Source organism: Capra hircus, chromosome 5, assembly GCF_001704415.2.
Source record: "Capra hircus breed San Clemente chromosome 5, ASM170441v1, whole genome shotgun sequence".
NCBI classification, from domain to species: Eukaryota; Metazoa; Chordata; class Mammalia; order Artiodactyla; family Bovidae; genus Capra; species Capra hircus.
Genome location: NC_030812.1, coordinates 62,322,618 through 62,345,433, shown reverse-complemented (window position 1 = coordinate 62,345,433; position 22,816 = coordinate 62,322,618). Strand labels below are relative to the sequence as shown.

Here is a 22,816-nt window from a genome sequence, read left to right as displayed (position 1 = left end):
CTCTTGGGTTCGCAAAAGAGCTGAATATAATTTGGTGACTAAACAACAAGGTTTAAGCTAGAGACTCTTTCTTCATAGACTCATTACCATCTCATTGAATCTCACTTTTTTCACTTTTGATATTCAAAGCAGTAAACAATAATAAGGAAGACAGAGAAGTAAAGTAATTTACATCTTTAAAAAGCACTATCCTTTTCCTTTTCCTAACTGGTACTTAGACTTGTTTAAAATGATGTTTGAGACTGTTCAGTTGATCAGTAAGTATTTACTGAGGACCCATTATGTGGCAGGAGTTATATTAGATTCTGGGGATAGAATGTGAATGAGAAAAATTCTACCTCTCATGGAGTTTAGAATCACCTGGTGTATTCATTGTACAGTGTCTTTTACACATAATTTTATCAGTAACTGTAAGCATTTCCACATATGAGGAGTTCATTGTGTTGCTTTCTAGTGCTATCTAATTATTTTATCAGTGCACATCCATTTTAGAAGATAAGCAATGTTTTTAATTCACAGAAAATTGTTTTTTGTGTTGACTCAAATTTTCCCTCCTTGACTGATAAACATTTTTCTTTATTCTGCATCAAAAAACTTTAGAATAAATCTACCACAGCCTCTTATACCCTTTCCCACTCTGTGGGAAGCTCGTGAGGGATAGCCTTTCAAATATATTGAGATAACTATTACGCGGCTGTACGACTTCCCTGGGATTGAACACTGCAGTTCCTTTCATCATTTATTCTGTGTCATGGTTTTTAAATCATATACCATCCTGATTGCTTTCCTCTGGATGCTTTCAACTTTGTCACCCTTTGTTGTTAAAAATAAATTACTCCCAATTTCCTGCTTTCAATAGAGTAGAGTGAACATAATTGACTCTTTGATGTGTGAGGGTCTGGTATGGTCTGAAAGCAATTACTCTGACCTTGAATACTTATTCTACTATACTGTAAGTGTCATTAAAGAAAAAAAAAATAGGAGCTTGTACTAAATCTTTACCAATCCTTGGATATGTATTGCAAGCTTTTTTGAAAATGAGTTTATTTTTTCATTTGTTTTTTTCTTTTGATAATGAAGTATGGTTTATAAAGGTACTATATATCAAAAGTAAATCCAATTAATTGTCAAATTTATCATGCAGATAATCTATTTTTCTTTTCTGATAAACTACAAACTTTCTGATTGCAAGGATTACGTCTTATTCATTTTTAAAACATTTCCAGCAATTAGCATAATTCTAAATGTATATGATATGTGCTCAATAAATATTTGCTGACCATTAATGCTTTGTATGGGTTTCCCTGATGGGTCAAATGGTAAAAAATCTACTAGCAATGCAGTAGACCCAAGTTTGATCCTGAGTCAAGAAGATCCCTTGGAGAAGGGAATAGCTACCCATTCCAGTATTCCTGCCTGGAGAATCCCATGGACAGAGGAGCCTGGTGGGCTACAGTCCATGGGGTCTCAAAGGTGGAGAACAACTGAGTGACAAACACACACTCTCTCTCACAAACACACAATGCCTTATACAAGATATAAAGACATTGTAAAATGAAATGGATTCCAATTTTTGGAATATATTGAAGAATCAGCAAGACAGAATAAGACCTTAATTTTATCCTAACCCAAGAAGAGTAACCTTAGTATATTAACAGTATTCACAAAGAAAGTGTGTTGGATGGGAACACATTCACTTCTAAATGACTGAAAACCAATTAGCAATGACTCAAAGAATAAGAAACTTTAATAATTGCTTAAGAAGCCTGAAGAAACTGGTCCTGAAACTATCTGAGCAACTCAATGATATTATCAAGGTCCCAGGCTTTTAAAAAAACCCTGCTCTGCAAAAGCCTTTTTGCATAAAGAATATTTTTCAAGAAGCCTCCCAGCAAATTTTCCTTTGTATCTAACTGGTCAAAAACTGAGTCATATGGCTATCTCTAGGAAGCAGGCAAAGGAGAAGAATCTTGGGAATGACTGTTCATTAAACAACTGTTTATGCCACAAGTAGAAAACACACATATTTTATAAAAAAGAGATCATGACTTGAAATTAAGAACTTTAGGGATAACTTCAGGGGAACCAAATTACAAGGACCTTTCTAAAAAGATCACTGGTAATATTGGGGTTACACAATTGTATAACTTATTCAAACAGATGAATCATCACCTCTCAATCACTTTTAGAACTGACGAAACTTATTATCTTTTCTAGTTTTTATAAATTAAACAGGCTGTGTCTTTATCACAAAGCTATTTTTATTTTTTCTCCTTCCTTTCAGGAGTCCTATCCAAAGAAGAGGAATTACACTATGGAAATTGTACCATCTGCCTCTCTGGATACATTTCCTTCAGAAAATGAGAATTTTCTATGTGATCTCATGGACACAGCAGTTACAAAGAAGCCTTGCTCCTTAGAAATTGCAAGGGCCCCTTCTCCAAGAACTGGTAATATTTCTTACTAACATGGACCAATTCAGTTTACATGTTTGCATATTTGAAGATGTATCATTAGTATTTTGATATCCTACAATATTTCTAAAAATGAAAGGGCTGCAATATAGTCATAAGGATTTTTTTTTTTTTTTTGCATCTTGAAGTGAGTCCAGGTAAGCTGGAACATTTTTGATGTGAATGCTCTTAATTTCTTGGTAAGAGCTCTCATGGAGCTGGTACTGCCATGGTGAAGACACTCTGAAACCTTTTAATAGTGAAAAACATTCTAGGTCAGATACAAAGCTTTGGGTCCTTCAGAGTCTCATAGCAAATTTGGTAGCAAGAATCTTTAAGTATAGTTTCTTGCATCCTGTCTGCTTCCAGGTTATCAAAGCATACTCAGCTACTTTATGTATTTTATTTCTTTTATGGTATTTTCAGATCCATTACTTTATTTATTAGCATTATAAACTGGTGAACAAGATGAACAAATATGCCCATTTTACTGATGAGGAAATTGAAGCTAAGTGTCTTATTTAATATCAATACTTTGAGGGGCCTTTGCTTGAACATGAGTTTTTTTTTGTCATCATGCTTGCTTTCTATTCCTTTGCCACTGCCTGTGAGTGAAGAATGCAAAGTAGTTACATGAAAGCTAATGGGAGAGGAGAGCTTCAGGTGGGTGGTCAGCATATTCAAGGTTGCAAAGAAACTGTAGAATTTCTGAGGAGAGGCTTTGTTTATTTGTTTGTTTGACAATCCAATTTCTGCCTGTCTTTGAAAAGTAAGTTTAAGAAATGATGTAATAAAACTAGATTTTTAAAAGCTAACAGGTTGATACTCAGAAATGCAGAAGGAAAAGGGAGTGGAGAATACAGATTACCCTTTGAAGAGGATTAGAAAAAAAGCTAAAATGCTTACACGAGAAGAAGTGGTATGAGGGAGAAATAGCTAGTTTATTTTAGGATAAGTAAGACTTGGTCAAGTTTAGAAGTTGGAGGAGTTTGCTGATGGAGAACAAGAGATTGAAGACAAAGAGTAAAAAGAGAAAACTGATGGGTATAAATTAAGACTGAGATAGTCTAAGAAAGCTCAACCACTGCTTCTCTTAGAGAGAAGGAAAAATAAAGCATTATGACTACAGAGAAAGCCTGAAATATGTATGTCCAGATGGGTTCAATTTCTGAGTAATGTAAGGGTTATTGACTGAAAAGAAGAGTTCAATGTTGAGAAGGGTTAAAGTAAAATTCAGAAATACTATTTTAAGTGACTGGCTATGGAATTTTATAGAAGTGAACAAGTAGGTTTTGGAAAAGTACCGAGGCCATGCATGCATGCGGGCATGCTCAGTCATGTCTAACTCTTTGCGACCTTGTGAACTGTAATCCACCAGGCTCCTCTGTCCATGGAGTTTCCCAGGCAAGAGTACTGGAGTGGGTTGCCATTTCCTTCTCCAGGGGATCTTCCTGACCCAGTGACTGAACCTGCATCTCTTGCATCTGCTGAATTGGCAGGCAGATTCTTTACCACTGAGCCACCTGGGAAGCCCAGGGTGTTGTATGAATCATAAGCATGTGGAGGGAAGATTTTTGCATGAGATCAGAGCATAATCATGAAAATAGTTAAGGTTTATTGAGCATTTACTGGTACTAGATACTATTGTAAGTGCCTTATATACATTATTTCCTGTAATTCTTACAATGCTCCAAGATAATAATAATACCATGATTCCCATTTTATAGAAGAGGAACGTGATGCAGGGAAATATTAGGTAACCTCCCAAGGTTACATGTTAACAATGGATGATTCTGGGACTTGAACTTGGGTTGTCCCCTTATATGCTTAAATGCTGTGTTAATTACACTGCTGCATTATATTAAGAGCTAAAATGGAATAGAAAGTGTGAACCAAGTAGTGAAATCCTCAAGAAATGTGGAATTATGCCTGGAAATCCACATATGGTAACACTAAAGTCAGGAAAAGTATGTTATAATAGAGCAGCATAATCTTCAGATGAGCGGATTAGATGAAGGTAGAATAGTGGGTGATTCAGAAGCAATCACGGAGAGTGAAGACAATGCTGAGAGATGGTAAGAACGAAACTCGAAAAGAATGAAAAATCTTCTGTAGGAGAGGTCATAGGGGAAAATAGTGGGGAAATCAGGAGTAAAGTTCAGTTAATGTAGGAATATATATATATACACACACACATATGAATTTCATATATATATATGAAAATTTAAAAGAGCTTTAATTAGGGAATGGAGGTAGAGTGTTAAGTTAGGGGTCGTGGAAGCAGGAATGAAAACATTATTTATTCATTAAATAATAGAAAACTAATCGACTTCCTTCACTTGCCAGGCACTTTGCTGCATGCTGAGGAGGATACAGGGATGAAAAATAAATGGACCCAGGTTTTAAAACTAATTAGGCTCAGAACAATTTTCCTGCTGAAGGAAGAAAAAGAAAAAAACAAAAAGCAGCATGCTGGATAAAAATACAGAAAAGGAAGACTTAAAAGCATCAAAAAGGCGACAGGAAAATTATGTAAAGTAAATAACATTTAAATAAGGAACATCTTTTTATCAGTATACTGCTACTAAGTCGCTTCAGTCGTGTCCGACTCTGTTGCAACCCCATAGATGGCAGCCCACCAGGCTTCCCCCTCCCTGGGATTCTCCAGGCAAGAACACTGGAGTGGGTTGCCATTTCCTTCCCCAATGCATGAAAGTGAAGTCGCTCAGTCGTGTCCGACTCTTCATGATCCTGCGGACTGCTGCAGCCTACCAGGCTCCTCCGTCCATGGGATTTTCCAGGCAAGTGTGCTGGAGTGGGTTACCGTTGCCTTCTCCGATATACTAGTAAGAGATAATCGGGCCAATACATTGGTGCAGGTGGGAAGCCAATGGAGCATTAAAGTTACTTTTGTCCTGAGGGAATTTGCTGAACCTGCTGTTAAACTTCGGTCCTCAAGTCCTCTATAGGTTTGTGTACAGAAAGCGAATCTCTGTGTATGCTCAGCATGTGAACTCTAATAGGAAATCTTTCCACCATAGACCTAGAGCTACAAGTGCTACACCCTCACAGTAATCAGAAATAATTCTCTCATAACATTCATTCTAAGGAGACTGCAAGATCTGCTAAGATGATTTGTTATGAGCAGAACAAGGAGAAAAATTTCTGAGGTGTTATAATCATGAGTGGGTCCTTACACAGATTTTTCACCCAAAACATATCATCCATATAGTCTGCAAAATATCAGTCCGTGAATTTAATTTAAAGTAATACCCTCAGTCATCACGCAGAAGCAAAAGTAAACCATCTAGAGAGGACTGTAAATTATCTCTCTCAGTTCATTTATATAAATTATCTCTCTCAGTTGTGTCCGACTCTTTGTGACCCCATGGACGGCAGCATGCCAGGCTTCCCTGTCCATCACCAATTCCCAGAGCTTACTCAAACTCATGCCCATTGAGTTGGTGATGCCATCCAACCATCTCATCCTCTGCTGTCCGCTTCTCCTCACACCTTCAATCTTTCCTAGCGTCAGAGATCTTTTCAAATGAGTCAGTTTTTCACATCAGGTGGCCCAGGTATTGGAGTTTCAGCTTCAGCATCAGTCCTTCCAGTGAGTATTCAGGACTGATTTCCTTTAGGTTTGACTGGTTTGATCTCCTTGCAGTCCAAGGGACTCTCAAGAGTCTTCTCCAACACCACAGTTCAAAAGCATCAACTCTTCGGTGCTCAGCTTTCTTTATGGTCCAACTCTCACATCCATACATGACTACTGGACTGCTGAATTATCTCTGTAGGCCCTAAGTAATTCCTATAAATACTTTTCCAATTAAAATGATCAGTCTGCAATCATTAAGCTTAGAAGAAAAAGACCCCCAATCAGAAATCAACAGAAATAAGAAAGAACAAATACACACCTGAAAAGACTTCAGATGTTGTAATTAGATACAAACTATAAAATGACCATGTTTTTATAGGTAAAACATAAGGTTGAAAGTGTTTTGAGGAATAGAAACCATAAAATTGACCTAGCATATTTGAGAGGAAAAAATAAAACTTTTATAAATTAAAAACTCAAACACACAAAGAAAACCAACCCCAAATTTAAGCCTCAGTGGACGAGTGGAGCAGCAGATTAAACTCAGTTGAGGAGAGATTTAGTGAGCTGGAAATTAAGTCAGATGGATTTTTCAGAATTTTAAACAGAGGTACAAAATGATAAGAAAATATATGTGTGAAAGAGAAGCTAAGACACTTAGAAGATACACCAAGAAATTCTGACTTGTCTGACCAAAGGGGAGGAAAGAGAATGGGGCAAAAGCAGTATATTCAAAGAGCTAATTTTCCAAAAAGGCACAGGCTTGCCCTATATTTATAAGGAAGCAGACAAGTGAGTAGTTAATTTCAACAGAGTATGATAAGTACTAAGATAATACTACACTAAAAGTGCTTTGAGAGCCGAAAAGAGGAACACAACACCACCTGGGTGCTTGAGGAAGATTTCATAAAGGGAATGGTGTCCATGTCAGTTATCTATTGCTATTTAATAAGCCACCCAAAGCCTACTGAGCTAGTGGAATATCAGTCATTTATTTTGCTCAAAATCTGCAAGTTTTGCAGAGTTCACTTGATAGGACGGCTTGTCTATGCCAGATGATATGAGCCGGGGGTGCACAACTGAGAGAAAGAGGACTCACTTTCAAAATAGGTCACTTACATGGCTGGCAAGTTGGCACTGGCTGAGAACTGGGTTGATGCTATGGGCTGTTGGTCTTGTTTATTCTTTCTGGACTGCTTGGGTTTTCCTTGGACAAACTGACTGGATTCTGAGAGTGGGCATTCCAAAAGAACCACGTGGAAGTAGTATCATTTTTATTACTTAGCCTTAGAAGTTCCCATTATCGCTTATACTGTAGTCCCAAGTCCTGTCACTTCATTGCAAATAGATGGGGAAACAATGAAAACAGTGAGAGACTTTATCTTTTGGGGCTCCAAAATCACTTCAGATGATGACTGGAGCCATGTAATTAAAAGAGGCTTGCTCCTTGGAAGAAAAGCTGTGACAAACCTAGAAAGCATATTAAAAAGCAGAGTCATTACTTTGCCAACAAAGGTCAATCTAGTCAAAGCTATGGTTTTTCTAGTAGTCATGTATGGATGTGAGAGCTGGACTATAAAGAAAGCTGAGTGCTGACAAATTGATGCTTTTGAACTGTGGTGATGGAGAAGACTCTTGAGAGTCCCTTGGACTACAAGATCAAACCAGTCAAATCTAAGGAAATCAGTCCTGAATACTCATTTCAAGGACTGATGCTGAAGCTGAAACTCCAATACTTTGGCCACCTGATGTGATGAACTGACTCACTTGAAAAGACCCCTGATGCTAGGAAAGATTGAAGGTGGGAGGAGAATGGGTCAACAGATGGTTGGATGGCATCACTGACTCGATGGACATGAGTTTGAGTAAGCTCCGGGAGTTGGGGATGGACCTGGAAGCCTGGGGTGTTGCAGTTCATGGCATGGCAAAGAGTCAGACCTGACTGAGTAACTGAACTGAACTGATGGTCTCAAGTCTACCAGATTCAAGGGGAGAGAATATGAATCCTACTTCTTGATGGAAGGAGTGTCAAAGTCACTCTGTAATAAGAGAATATAGGATGGAAGATACTTTTGCTGTCCTTTTTAGAAAATAAAATCTGCTACAGTTTTCCCTCTAGTCACTATGATTCTTATCCTTTTCCTGGATGCCCAAATATCAGCCCTTTACTACATAAACCCCTAGTCTAGGTTTAGGTATGTATGAGTCTTCCTGGTGCAGTTCTTACAGTTTTTGTCCTTAATGACCTTTGCTCTTGGCAGTGATGACCTATGAACTAAAGAGACAAATTACCAATCTCCTGTCCTACACACCCAACATTTAAGAGTGGGAAAGGTATAGGAAAACAACAATTGACACTCCCATTCAAACACGAGGAAAATAAGTCACACAGACATCTCTAGTTTGTGGCAATTCTGAGTGTAATCAAGCACAGTTCCTTGATTAAGCCTAGTACAATGAAGTAGTAATTGTTTTCTGTGTCTCTTGGTTCTTCCTTCGGAGTCATTCTTCCTTTTCCATAAAAAGTAACCCATGTTTAAATTTGGGTATCTTTCTCACTTGTTTACTGTCTATAAAAAATTAGGGGCCAAATTTTGTTTTATTTTATCTTTTTCCTTCTAGTTCAAATTGATATACTTTCCTTTAAAACTTTATGGACTTCGTGTGTTTCAATTTGTACTCCATTCCATTAAGCAAAATCTTATAGTCCAGGTAAGATTTTCTATGCCTTGTGCTCCTTAAGAGAGTTTTATGAAACAATGTCCTTGAGGTTCTTAGAAACCCTATTATTGAACAGGGAGGATGTATGAGGCTTTCTTTAAATCCTTAGAGGGTCATTGTTGGCTTGAAGTTTCTATGCAGCACTACAGCATTTTACTATGGTATAGTTCTTACACAGTGTTGTGTAAGAAGTGTACTGTGTACACAGTACAGTGTACTGTGTAAGAAGCTGTGTTACTTCTTATAACCCTCCCCTTTATGGGAAAGTGTTACTGAAGTCACATCATAAGAAGATATTCTTACAGATACTTTGGGAAAAAATAAACTTCAACAATGCCTGAGTTGTTTGTTGTTTCTTAAGTGGGATAAGAGTTCATTTGCTTAGGTATATAATTTTCCCCAATTGCATTCAATCATCAGTATGAAAGAAACCAGTTTGCTCAGTCAGTCAGTCAGTTCAGTCGCTCAGTCGTGTCCGACTCTTTGTGACCCCATGAATCGCAGCACGCCAGGCCTCCCTGTCCATCACCAAGTCCCGGAGTTCACTCAGACTCACGTCCATCGAGTCAGGGATGCCATCCAGCCATCTCATCCTCGGTTGTCCCCTTCTCCTCCTGCCCCCAATCCCTCCCAGCATCAGAGTCTTTTCCAATGAGTCAACTCTTCGCATGAGGTGGCCAAAGTACTGGGGTTTCAGCTTTAGCATCATTCCTTCCAAAGAAATCCCAGGGCTGATCTCCTTCAGAATGGACTGGTTGGATCTCCTTGCAGTCCAAGGGACTCTCAAGAGTCTTCTCCAACACCCCAGTTTGCTCAACTGACACATTAATTTATAATGATTGGTGGTCTTTGCATTTTGGGCTGTAATTGTGAATTCTAGGGGTGAGAGAGTCCAGAGTTTGAGATGGAAGATTTTTTTTAATATATAATGGATGAATACTAGAGCCAGAGCAACTTCTGTTCCAGTTCTAGGTGGAATCTTAACAAGTGAACCCCACAAAATTCCCCTGCATAAACACCATAGCAGGTAGAAGAGAGTGCCAACATAGCTGTAATCTGGCTGGATGAGGAGACAACAGTTCAAGTCTTTTTCATCTGTTGATTCCATTAAGATGTACCTGAGGTTTTGCCTGGATCTAATTGCTTCCAAGTCTCTCATTCTGCTGTACCTAGCTTCTCTTTTTCTTCTCAGGATGAGCTTTGTTCACGAACTTGGGGGAAGTTGCTGGACTCTCTTGGTGTTACTGATGTTTTCCCTCTGTTACCAAGTCCTTTATTAACTGAAGGTAACACCTGTTGATGCGCATGAGTCTTTTAGAGGCCTTCATATTAAACTGTACCCTACAGTTCCTTACTCAGTAAACATTCACTGAGTGCGTCTGGTGTTCTAGGTCTTGAGCTGCATGTTGCAGAAATAGAGTGAAAGGTACAAGTCCTGATAGGTAGGGACTTAGAGGGCATCAAAATGAAGAGTAGTAAGTTCAATGATAGAAGTGAGCATGAGGTGCTCCAGGAGAGTAGAACAGGAGGGAGTGAGTGAAGGCTTCCTGGAGGATCTGGTGCCTTATTTGAGCCTCAAAGAAGGAAGAGTTAGATGGATAAATGGGAAATATATGGCTGTCTAGGTCAGGGAATAGTGTGTGCCAAGATCCAGATGTGTGAAAGAACACGCTGCATTCACACTATGCCCAGTTTAGCCTGGTTAGAACATAGAATGAGACTAGAGGAAAATACATAAAAAACAAGAAGTGACATGCTGAAGTCTGAATTTCACTTGGCAGCAGAGTCAAACCACTGACAGACTTTAAGGAGGGACAAGGCACGATGAGTTTTTGTGTTTCAGAATGATCTCCCTGGAAGCAATATGGGGAGGTTGATTGTGCAGATATGTGACTAGGAACAGGAGGATTAATTAGGAGGTCAACACGCAGTCTCAGCATAAAATAATTATGGCCAGGACAAAGAAGAGGGGGACGAGGGAAGAAAGCTGAGGGGTATGTAGGACTGAAGCTCATGCCTTATCCCCTTGGCATTCTGCCATTTGGAAAATAGTAGGCAAGAGAACTGAGGAGCTATATCTTAGTGAATGTATTCTACAGTTTTTGGTTAACTGTGCTGGATAACTTGGCTCAGTTTCACAGACAAAATTAGGATTTCTGTACACACAGGAAATGCATTCTGAAGCTTTTCCTGGAGAGAAAGAAAGAGAGAGGACTAGAGAGAGAAGAGAGAGAGTGGAAGGATGACCAGGTCTTTAGAGGGACTGTTATTAGTTGATTTGTGCCCCTTTCTCCCCCCCCCCCCACCAAGGGTGTTTTGGAACCCTTAGTACTCCTAGTACTCAGAATGTGACCTTATTTAGAGAAGCCGAGACAGAGTCTTTATACAGATAATCAAGTTAAAATGAAGTCTTTAGGTGGGCACTAATCCAACATGACTCATTAAAATAGGGGGGACATAGAGGTATGGAAAGAAGAAAGATAATGTGAAGAGACACAGGGAGAAGATGGTCACCTAGAAACCAAGGAAAGAGGCCTGGAACAGATCTCCTCAGCAGGAACCAGTCCTGCCAATACCTTGATTTTGGACTTCCAGCCTCTAGAATTGTGAGAAAATATATTTCTGTTGTTTTTAATGCATTGTTAGTAGCAGCTCAAGTAAACAAATACAGGGACTGTAACTGAGGACACAAACTCAAGACCTAGATGGGAGGGGTGGATTAGGATGCTGAGGCCTATGAGGACAAGTCGTTGCCTGGCCGTGCTTAACTTGGAGGCTACAAAGCTTGAGTGTCTCGGTTGTAACTGGCAATGTCATTCATTGGTATGGAAGATGTATTTTCTCAGAAAACCAGTTAAGTATGGATGTCAGTTTCCTTTCTGTGGTCACTTGTTAACAAATTTATTAACTAGATGATCCAGTACAAAACAGGTCTCATCTCACCATAGGAAAAATGTTTTTATCATACCAACTGGTTTAATTTAAATATGAAATCAACTTACATTAAACAAAATTATATAATTCAACCAGAAAAGAAGGATACTCTCTGCAAGAAGCATTTTACTCATGCCTCAGTGACTACAGATTTATATGGAATAAAGAATAATATTGCTCTAGTACTAGGCTCATTAAATAAAGATTAACAGAAGTCCAGTCCTTGCTTGACAAATTTGCTAAGACTCATGTTTATTCAGTCAGTATTGAATCTACTTATTTCCCTTAATGCATAGAGCAAAGAACCTTACATAATCGTAGTGGTGACTCAGTTACATAAATGAATGAATCATTACCTGAGTGAATGAATGAATGAATATTATCCTTAAAAGAAAATGGCTATAATGGCAGGAAAATCCCTTATGAAACAGTCTCATGCCATCAAAGATAATGTTTTCTTATCTGCCTTTCATTTAATTTTAACCTTTACAGGGGAATTTTTCCATTTTTCTGGTTACTAGGCAACCTGTTATTTTGAATCACTTATAGGATTTGCTCGCTATGGATGCTCAATAAATCCATTTTGATTAATGAGCCATTTACAACAACACCAGTGAGGACTGTTTCCAATCGTGTTGCAGGAGAATAGATGATCTCTGATAAAAAGGACACAATCAATAGTCCCATGCCAGGATAGTGCAGGTCTCGGTTACCTTTTTTCAATTTGCTAATGTGCTCACTGGAGTGTGGTCAACCTGAAATGAAAATGTCATGTGGTGAATAGTCTTCCACATCTCACTACACCTTCCTCAGTATCCTGAAATGGGTTGTAGTGTGAGGGTGATTTATACCAAAATATTTTTTGAATTTGTGAACTTTTCTTCATTCTAATGCCAAATTTTTGAAACTGAAGGAATTCAGACTGGACCAAGACTAATGTTTATCTCTGCTAAGCAAGTAGGTAGTGTAAACATGAGTTCCATAAGTATGTTTAACTCATTTAGGAGAGCAAACTGTTTTTAAGCCCCTTGGAAGCAATTCTTTAAAGTACAAATCCTGGCTTTGCTGATAAGAACCACTTTTATCAAACAGCAATTATTTATTTGGCATTTGCTCTGTGCTCAGTGATGTCTTAGCCATTTATCAAGGCAGATCTCTGTATGGGAAGTATGTAATCCAGTGTTAGTTTATAGAAGGGTGAAGAGAGGAAACTAGGGCAGCAGTACCTGCCATGAAATCCTGGTAAATTAGCTCCTTTTTCATCCATAAGGACAGTTTACTAATTTGAATGTAGTCAACTCAATTGGATCAAATTGGTGGAAACTTGTTATGCTTGGAAAACAACAACTTAAACAAAAGGAAAATTATCCTTTTTTTCCTCAAATCAATTTTACTTGTTCATTTTATGAATAACATGAACTATAGACTTATAAGATCTCTAACAATACAATGAATGCTCATTAAAGTGATTATATGGGAGATATGGGACTTCCTTGGTGGATCAGTTGGTAAAGAATCTGCTTGTAATGAAGGAGATCCAGTTTGATCCTTGGGTTGGGAAGATCCCCTGGAAAAGGGCATGTCAAGCCGCTCCAGTATTCCTGTCTGGAGAATCCCATGGACTGAGGAGCCTGGAGGGCTGCAGTCTATAGGGTCAGAGAGAGTCAGACTGGACTGAGGCGACTGAGCACCATGGGAGGTGTAAGCTCTTTGTGTTGTCATCCTTGGTGTCCTGTGGAATAGGGGTTCTCTAAAATGCCAGAACTATATAGTAATGGGTTAAACATTCATGAATTCACACTCACCAAATTCAACCGGGCCCTCCACATGGCATCACTGCACTCTCTGTGTGTTAGTCACTCAGTCGTGTCTGACTCTTTGTGACCCCCATGAACTGTAGTCCAGTATCCTATGTACTTTCAGCAGATGGCCTCATATTTTAATTAACAAAGAAAATGGGGACAAGGACCTACTGAATAGCACAGGGAACTACATTCAATATCTTGTAGTAGCCTATCATGGAAGAGAATATATATGTGTATATATATGTATGAATAACTGAATCACTTTGCTGTACGCTTGAATCTAACACAACATTGCAAATCAACTACACTTAAAAAAATGGTTAAAAAAAGAAAACCAGAGTCATCAGGTGAAAGTTTAATGTCCTCCGCCAAGTCTACAACTGCCCCTACACTCTTCTCTTGCCTGTTCCTCTTAAAATAGAGGGTATTTTTCTCCTTCCATAGAAGATCAGTTCCAACCTCTATGCTCCATGCATCTGCCTTCCAAAAAATATGACCCTTTTATTCATTCCTTCTCTCTCCTGTATTTTTAATTGTTTCTTTTTCCCCCTGGGTCAAGGAACATTTAAATGTTTGTCTTTTTCATTTGAAAAACAATAACAAACAAAATAACTAATAATGAAAGCAACAAATAAACAACTAAAAAGTTGCCTGATCCCACTGGACTCATTAGCTGTTTTTCTCTCTATCCCCTTTACATTTTTAGTATGTTTATTTTCTTCCTCACTTTTCACTTCTCAGTCCACCTCATCGGATTTCCAGTCCTCACTGCTCTGTTGAAAGGTGCTTTCCAGGAGGCCAGTGCCTAATCCATTAGTACCCCTAGGGCTGATGAAAGTTTCTTTCTAAAGGTACCAATGACCTTGATGTCACAAAATCCAAAGGACATGTCTCGATCCTCACTGAACCTCTCAGCAGCATTTCACAGGTTAGTGACACCTCCATCTTGATATCTTTTCTTCCTTTTGCTGTCCAAAAAAGATTTTCATCTTATGACAGCCGATGTTTTTCTGCAAGGTTCTAAAAGTTGGAAATTCCTCAAGCCTTGGACAAAGTCCTCCCTATTCTCTTTTACTTTTCCTTCTTCCTAAGTGATCTCATCCATAGGATGGCTTCTGTTACAATCAACATGCTGAAAGAAAGTGAAAGTGTTAGTGTCTGACTCTTTGTGACCCCATGGACTGTAGCCTGCCAGGCTTCTCTGTCCATGAAATTCTTCAGGCAAGAATACTGGAGAGGATTGCCATTCCCTTCTCCAGGGAATCTTCCTGACCCAGGGATCGAACCCAGGTCTCCTGCACTGCAGGCAGATTATTTACCTCCCGAGCCACGAGGGAAGCCCTTCAATATGCTGAAGGCTCCCCAGATTTTCTCTCTGGTCTAAAACACTTCTTTTAATTCTAGACTCATTCATCCACTCATCCATCCATCCATCTATTGAATACCTCCATCTATATGTCTCAAAAATAACTTGACCCCCAAATATCCAAAATTACATGTGTATCTTTCCCCCAAAACGTGCTCTTGATGAAGTGTTCCTTCTCTTAGTAGATGACTTCATCATTCATCTGATTTCAGAGGCAAGTGTCATTCTTTCCATGTCTGTCTTCATTAGCTTCCATATTCAATCAGTCACTATGTCTTGCGGTTTTTAACTGGAATAGGTGGTAGGGGGAAGGTAATTCTGTACTTACTGTTGATCCCTAGCTACTCATCAAATGTCTCTCCTTCAATCACCAATCACTCTTCTGGATTATTTTAGTAATAAAATATTGTTTCCTATTTGCCTTAAATCTGAGTGCATCACTCCTCTTTTAGGGACACGCCATTGCTCTTAGAAAGATGACCCAAAACCTCTAGTAAGGTTCTAAAGGCCCTGAATAATGTCATATTTTTCCTTTTCATTTCATCTTTAGCCTCATGTCTCGTAGTCTCTACCTTTCCAGATGACCCTGTTTAGTTTCTTTGTTTCTTTTAGTTCCTTAATAGCAGCAAGCTTCTTTCTACCTATGGGCCTTAATATGCCTGAAGCAAGTCTATTTCTGCATCCCTTTTCCTTCTTCTCTCAAGTAAATAACTTTTATTATTCAGTGAAACCACCTTTGTGGGAACCCACACACACCTGTGCTCCAGACTAAGTATGTATGTAGATGCCTCTGATTTCTAATATTTTAGTACCTTCTAATTTTCCTTTAGGCTCCTTACTTTTGATTGGGATTATATGATTTTGGGAGATTACTTATTTTAATATGTTTTAGTTTTCTGTCTTATAGAGCTCACAGTCTTACCTGTTCTCCAAGTGCAGCCATAGCTTCTAGCAAAATCACTGCCATATAAAAGACACTAAGCAAATATTAATGAAAAAGTAATACTAGCTAATGCTATTGACTAACTTACTTTATGCATATTAACTTATTTAATCTTAAGCTATTTGTGAAGTAAGTAGTTTTGTCACTACTATTTTGTAGAAAGGGAAACAAGTCATGGAAAAGCTTTGAACTGTTTGGAAAATGTCAGTGCTAGAATTTGCATACAGGATACTTTACTCTGGAAATCATATTAGTTTTTTCTTTGGCCAAATCACACAGCATATGGGATCTTAGTTCCCTGACCAGGGATCTAACCCATGTTTCCTTCATCCCTGCACTGAGAGCATGAAGCACTGGACAAGCAGGGAAGTCCCTAGAGATCACAGTTCATGAATTAATTAATTAGTTTATGAATAAATTAATGCAATTAATAAAATTTTGAGTTTTTTTATTTGCAGGATAAATCTTGAATTTTTCCTTTCAAATAAATAGATTTGGAAATTTGTTGACTGGTTTGTGATAGATTTGCATTGTGTCCACCTATGAAGTGGTACTTAGGAATGTTAAAATCAGTTAAAAATAAGTGGATGAATTGGAGACAACCCCAAGGTAAAAATAAGTGAGTGGTTAACTAATAATGATACAAGGATAAAATCATCTGTAATAATTAAAAATAATGTTTTAAAATATCCAATTACTCAGGTTTTTATAATGGCATATAGTCACCCCTCAATAAATATCTGTCGAATGAATGAATGTATATTTATCATATGATACAAATTTGGTAGCAAACTAATATTATGTGTATGTGCATGAGGGAAAGAGGCCAGAAAGACCATATTCACAGTACTATCTCTAGATACTATTAATAGGATTACATGTAATTTAAATTTTTTCATACATTTTTGTATTGTCCAAATTTCTACAGTTAACACACATTTTTTTATGATTAGAAAATGAAAATTAACTTAGTCATCTAGAAACTTAAAGTAGCTCATGTCAAAGCAATTCACATCTATCTAGTTAATTTTAAATATATAGATGATTTCTGTCTTTGTAGAAAGTTGAATAAACTAAATAAGCTAATAAAAATGGATACTGCTTACAAAATACTGAAACTTCCCCTGCAATAACTCTTTAATCTGTTAAAGATGCAGGTTTATAACTTATGTCTTAGCTCATATTCAGAATGTTTTGACAACTTATTGACCAAAGACATATTGATATGTCTTTTGTTACTTGAAGTTACTGACTGGAGACATTTCAATATTCACTTACATAACAAATCATCAGCCACAGGCATGAGTTTCTGCAAAAATCCCCTGGATTTTCAGTGTGTTTATTTAGATTATCTTGTTTGGTGGACTGGTTGAACACTTGACAAGAGTTATTTTCAATGTTCCTAAAAGAGGAAGTTTTAGTAGCGCTCATGGGAATTTACAGCTGTGCGATTTCAAACCATTCTAGTGATTAAGCTGTTATTTCATGAACTCCCTTATTAGTTTCATTCTGTTTAGCAGCTGCTACATACAGCATTAAATTGGAAATAACATTATACTGAAATAATAATCTTAAGGAAATTTTGTATAAAATTATATATATAATCTTATATTTAACATCTTTTCTTCTCCCTACACTGTCTAGACATGTCAGATTCATCTACCGGCAAGCTCACTAATTCATTTTGTATTCTTTTCCATAGAGGTTGTATTATTAATGTAATATTACACTAAGACTACTAGTTCTCTCTTTAGGTACTCCTACACTCTTAATTAAGTAACATTAGCAAAATTAATTGACACCCAACTACAGTCACACTATACATTTAAAAGATAACAATTTTGCATTAATATATTTTATGCTAGATTTTATTCAACATATTACATTTTACACTTGTATTAACAGATTACATTTGAGTCACAGATTGCTTTGTTTTTCTGTTGGTCTCTCAGAAGCAATTTATAAAAATGTAAAAGACAGAAATAACTTATTGTTATGTATTACTTTTGGGTATTGACCAACTTGCCAAAAAGCAGAAAATGAAAAGTAATTTTATTTAATTTCAGCCAAGAATTAATGCACCAAAAATGTCCAAATCTACATTTTCATCACATTTATCATCATATTTCCTATTGCAGTAGAGAAAACTACATCAAAACAGATAAGTAGTTTGTTGAAAGATGAGAATTCACTGTAATTGTCAGTGAATTCACAGCTCTTCCCCAGTGCTCCAAAACCCTGTTTATAACTGTCTCTTTTTATAAAATCCATTCATTTACTCGTTCATTCATTCCACAAGTATTTATTGAGGACTTACTATTTTCCAGGTCTTTAAGTATATGAGACATTAAGAAAAAGTAAATGTATGAGACATGAAATAATAGAAGAGATCTTCTCTAAAATATACTGCTAAGTAAAAGCTCAAAGCATTCTAGATACTTGGAGTCAAAAGGACTCAAATAGGCCATTATTGCATCCAGAGTTATGTATTTTACTGCCAAACTTAGCCACATTCATTCTCTGTGGGAGATTCTATTCTTTCTTTTTGCACAGAGCTCAGAGAAGAAACTGCAGGTGCCATTTAATCACATAGATTTTCTATGTTTTTAATTTCTATAGAACCATTCAATTCATTACCAAATAGTCATCTTGTGTCTCCTGTGTCTCTCACCTATGAATAGAGGAAATGAAATGAGAATAATGAAATTCAAAACTGTGCCACAAAAAAGAGCAGTGCACCAGCTAGAATTCCTTTCTGCAAAACATTTAAAAGTACTAAGCAGACATTAAGTCACAGGCAAGTATGAGGACATTGGATCATCACATCAAGTGAAGCATAATTTGATTACTGTAACCTAGTGTGGAAAAAAAGTGATTTGTCTGAATTCTGAGATATAATGACACAGAAATTTTTCTCAACAGATAAGCTCATTTTAAATATCTTTTAACCGTTTCCCTTAGGAAAGCCTATTGGATTGGAGTTACTTTATAGTATAATATTATAAAAAATTTCAACACAACTACTAATATAATGCTTATTTTTCTTCTAATAGTTTTTAAAAACAAGTTTATGTTCATATCATAAATTAATTTACTTTAGTAATTTTGTGCAACATATGCAAAGTTAAAAAATAAAATATTTTCCCTGAATCATACCTATCAAAGCAACTAATGTTATTCTGGTTTATTCCCCTCTCCTCTTTTCTCTGAGAAGGGAATGGCAACCCACTCCAGTATTCTTGCCTGGAGAATCCTGTGGACAGAGGAGCCTGGTGGGCTGCTGTCCATAGGGTCGCCCAGTGTTGGATGTGACTGAAGCGACTTAGCAGTAGCAGTAGCCTCTTTTTCTGTTTTGCACAGCTTTTCCGTAATAGAGAATGAAGAGTGGGATATATATATATATATATATATATATATATATATATATATATATATATATATATATATACATTTGTATTATATTGATTTTTAAATCAATTATATGTTTTTCTGATTAGAGAAGTATAACATGACCCGTCAATTTGGCAAGATTTGTCAGATTTATTTTAAAGTGACTCTTCTCCAGTTTTTCAATGCAACAAAACAGCGATGAGGGGTAAAATTAAAAATGAGAAAATTATCAATTTTGGCTGTGCTGAAAAGCAGAGAAAATATCTCTATGCTTAATCAGATCAGAAACACAAAATAGAAAGTGGAATCTAAATGGCAGACCAGCTGGTGACTGGGCCTGGAAATAGGCAAGATATATAGGGAGACTGAATCCTTCAGGGGAATGGAGTCGAAAAGTGCTTCACTTAAAGTCGAGAGTAATTTTTTCCTGCACAGCTGTGATAGTAAGACTCGAAGATAGCTTACAATTATCCCACCTCTAGGTATTTATGTCATCGCGTAGTCTCTTCCTCTTGCGTGTGGACTGGACCTAGTGACTTGCTCCTAATGGACAGACTATGACAAGAATAATGGGTGTCACTTCTGAGATCAGGTGCAGAGCAGCTCTGGCCTCCGTCTTGCTAGCTGTCTCTTGCCCTCTGGCTTACTCATTCTGATGGAAGCTCCGGTCTACATTGTGAGCTGCTCTGTGGAGAAGCTCACATGACAAGGAACTGAGAGAAGCTGCTACTCAATAGCCAGGGAGAAACTAGAGCCCTCAGTCCAACAGCTCTGTGAGAGCCCGGTGCTGCTGACGCTCATGTAGGCGAAGCCAACTCCTCTCAGCCAAACCTCAGGTGAAGCCACAGATCCCGCTGACGCCTTAATTGCAGCCATCTCTGATTTTAATTAAGGGATAGTTCCTTCTATATATACGTGTAAAAAACTGACATATTTGATTTTATTACTTTCATTTTATGCTTCTTATTAATTTTATTTTTTCTTTTGTATTCATTTTTAAAAATTATTTTTCTGATGTCATTGAGTTGCTAGTAATTTTTCCCCTTTGTTCATTTAGGATTTTCACTGTTCTTTATTACAACAATAATGATTCCCTTCCCTTCCATAATCTTATGATCAAATATTTATTTTTCTAGCATCGGATGAAAACAAGATGCCAAATGTTTACTAAAACATTCCACAATGAGACAATGATAGCTGTTTTGGCCCATGTTCTAGTTAGGATACAAACTGGACAGCTATAACAGATATCCAAAATAAATGTGGCTTAGTACAGTTCAGTTCAGTCACTCAGTCATGTCCGACTCTTTGCAACCCCTTGGACTGTAGCACACCAGGCCTCCCTGTCCATCACCAACTCCCAGAGCTTACTCAAACTCATGACCATTGAGTCGGTGATACCATCCAACCATCTCATCCACTGTTATCCCCTTTTCCTCCTGCCTTCAATCTTTCCCAGCATGAGGGTCTTTTCAAATGAGTTAGTTTTTCACATCAGGTGGCCAAAGTATTGGAGTTTCAGCTTCAGCATCAGTCCTTCCAATGAATATTTTTTTCAGGACTGATTTCCTTTAGTATAGGAACTCTCAAGAGTCTTCTCCAACACCACAGTTCAAAAGCATCAGTTCTTCGGTGCTCAGCTTTCTTTATAGTCCAACTCTCACATCCATACATGACTACTGGAAAAACCATAGCTTTGACTAAATGGACCTTTGTTGTCAAAGTAGTGCCTCTGCTTTTTAATATGCTGTCTAGTTTGGTCATAACTTTTCTTCCAAGGAGCAAGTGTCTTTTAATTTCATGGCTGCAGTCTCCATCTGCAGTGATTTTGGAGCCCCCCAAAATAAAGTCTGACACTGTTTCCACCGTTTCCCCATCCATTTCCCATGAAGTGATGGGACCAGATGCCATGATCTTTGTTTTCTGAATGTTGAGCTTTAAGCCAGCTTTTTCACTCTCCTCTTTAACTTTCATTGAGAGGTTCTTTAGTTCTTCACTTTCTGCCATAAGGTTGATGTGATCTGCACATCTGAGGTTATTGATATTTCTCCCGGCAATCTTGATTCCAGCTTGTGCTTCATCCAGTCCAGCATTTCTCATGATGTGTACTCTGCATAGCAGTTAAATAAGCAGGGTGACAATATACAGCCTTGATGTACTCCTTTTCCTAGTTGGGACCAGTCTGCTGTTCCATGTCTAGTTCTAACTGTTGCTTCCTAACCTGCATACAGGTTTCTCAGGATGCAGATCAGGTGATCTGGTATTCCCATGTCTTTCAGAATTTTCCAGTTTGTTGTGATCCGCACAGTCAAAGGGTTTGGAGTAGTCAAGAAAGCAGAATATGGCTTAAGCAAGACAGAACATTATTTTTCTCTCGGGTAGTATTCTAGGCATATGCAGACCAGGGCTGGCATGTTGGCTTCATAATCTCAAGGACCCAGGCATCTACTTTGTTCTTCTGCTAGCCTTAGGTTGTCTCCATTCACAACTTTTTTTCACCACATCACATTCCAGCTAATCCTGAAAGGATTTAGGGGATGGGAAAGAAACACAGATCCTTTAAGGGCACACTCTGGAATATGCAGACATCCTACATCCTTTTTGCTAAGCCAGGATTTTGTCATATGGCCATTCTTTTTGCATAGGGAGCTAGGAATTCTAGGTAGATCTGTGTCCAGCCAAGGACTGAAGATTCAATATTGAAGAATAAGGGATGAGTAAGAAATTGGGTGAAAACTAGCAGCCTCTGACATTCCTCTGTAATATGAAACTTAAAGAATCTGCCTGAAATGCAGGAGACCTGGATTTGATCCCTGAGTCAGGAAGTTCCCCTGGAAAAGAGAATGGCAACCCAATCCAGTATCCTTGCCTGGAGAGTTCCATGGAGAGAGGAGCCTGGAGAGCTACAGTCCATGGGAGCACAAAGAGTCGGACAAGACTGAGAGACTAACACAATAACTTTAATTCTTCACTTTCAGCTCTTCTTAGAAGTAGAAAGTTTTTACCTCTTACTCTTCTCTAGATGCCCAACTTCTGGAATTTTAATTCAACATTCACTGAAGCATTTCTCATCTATTATTTCAAGATTCTTCATTTAGAATCTTTATTTTAATTATTTAACCGTTATCAGAGTTTATTAGATAGAAGGCTAGATAGAGTTTTATTTTTCATCACTACTTTTTCCTTTTATACAGTACATAAGTATCCATTCTGTCCAGAGGTTTTTTTTTGTTTGTTTGTTTTTTTCAGTTGATAGTCCATTATCATCTAGTTTTCAGTGAGGCAGATGAAAAATTTAATGCTAGTGCCATTGTCCATTATACAGTGTTATTTCTCTCTGGGAGTTTGTATGATAATTCTTTCATCCCAGAGATTTTTCCAATGTATAATTGTATATGTGAATCTTTTTGATTAATCTTACCTAGAACATCAACAAGTAGACTAATAAATTAATTCACCAGGGGATTTTTAGTTATACTTTAAAATTATTGATATATGTCCATCTATTTATTTTTTCTGGAGTTCCTACTATTTGTATATTTGTAGAATAAGTCTCTAGAATTTCTATATATATGTATACATATAATTCTGTACTTTGAAATTTCT

General features: G+C 37.5%; 1 protein-coding gene across 10 annotated transcripts in view; it reads left to right on the top strand.

Annotated features, from left to right (window-relative positions):
• Positions 1-22,816, top strand: part of ANKS1B (ankyrin repeat and sterile alpha motif domain containing 1B) — a 1,150,317-nt gene that overhangs the window by 400,475 nt on the left and 727,026 nt on the right. For all 10 annotated transcript variants that reach the window (XM_013964004.2, XM_018048142.1, XM_005680487.3 and 7 more), the window contains exon 10: positions 2,285-2,450. In XM_013964004.2, coding sequence (XP_013819458.1) covers positions 2,285-2,450 — 166 coding nt within the window. The remainder of the gene's footprint in view (positions 1-2,284; positions 2,451-22,816) is intronic.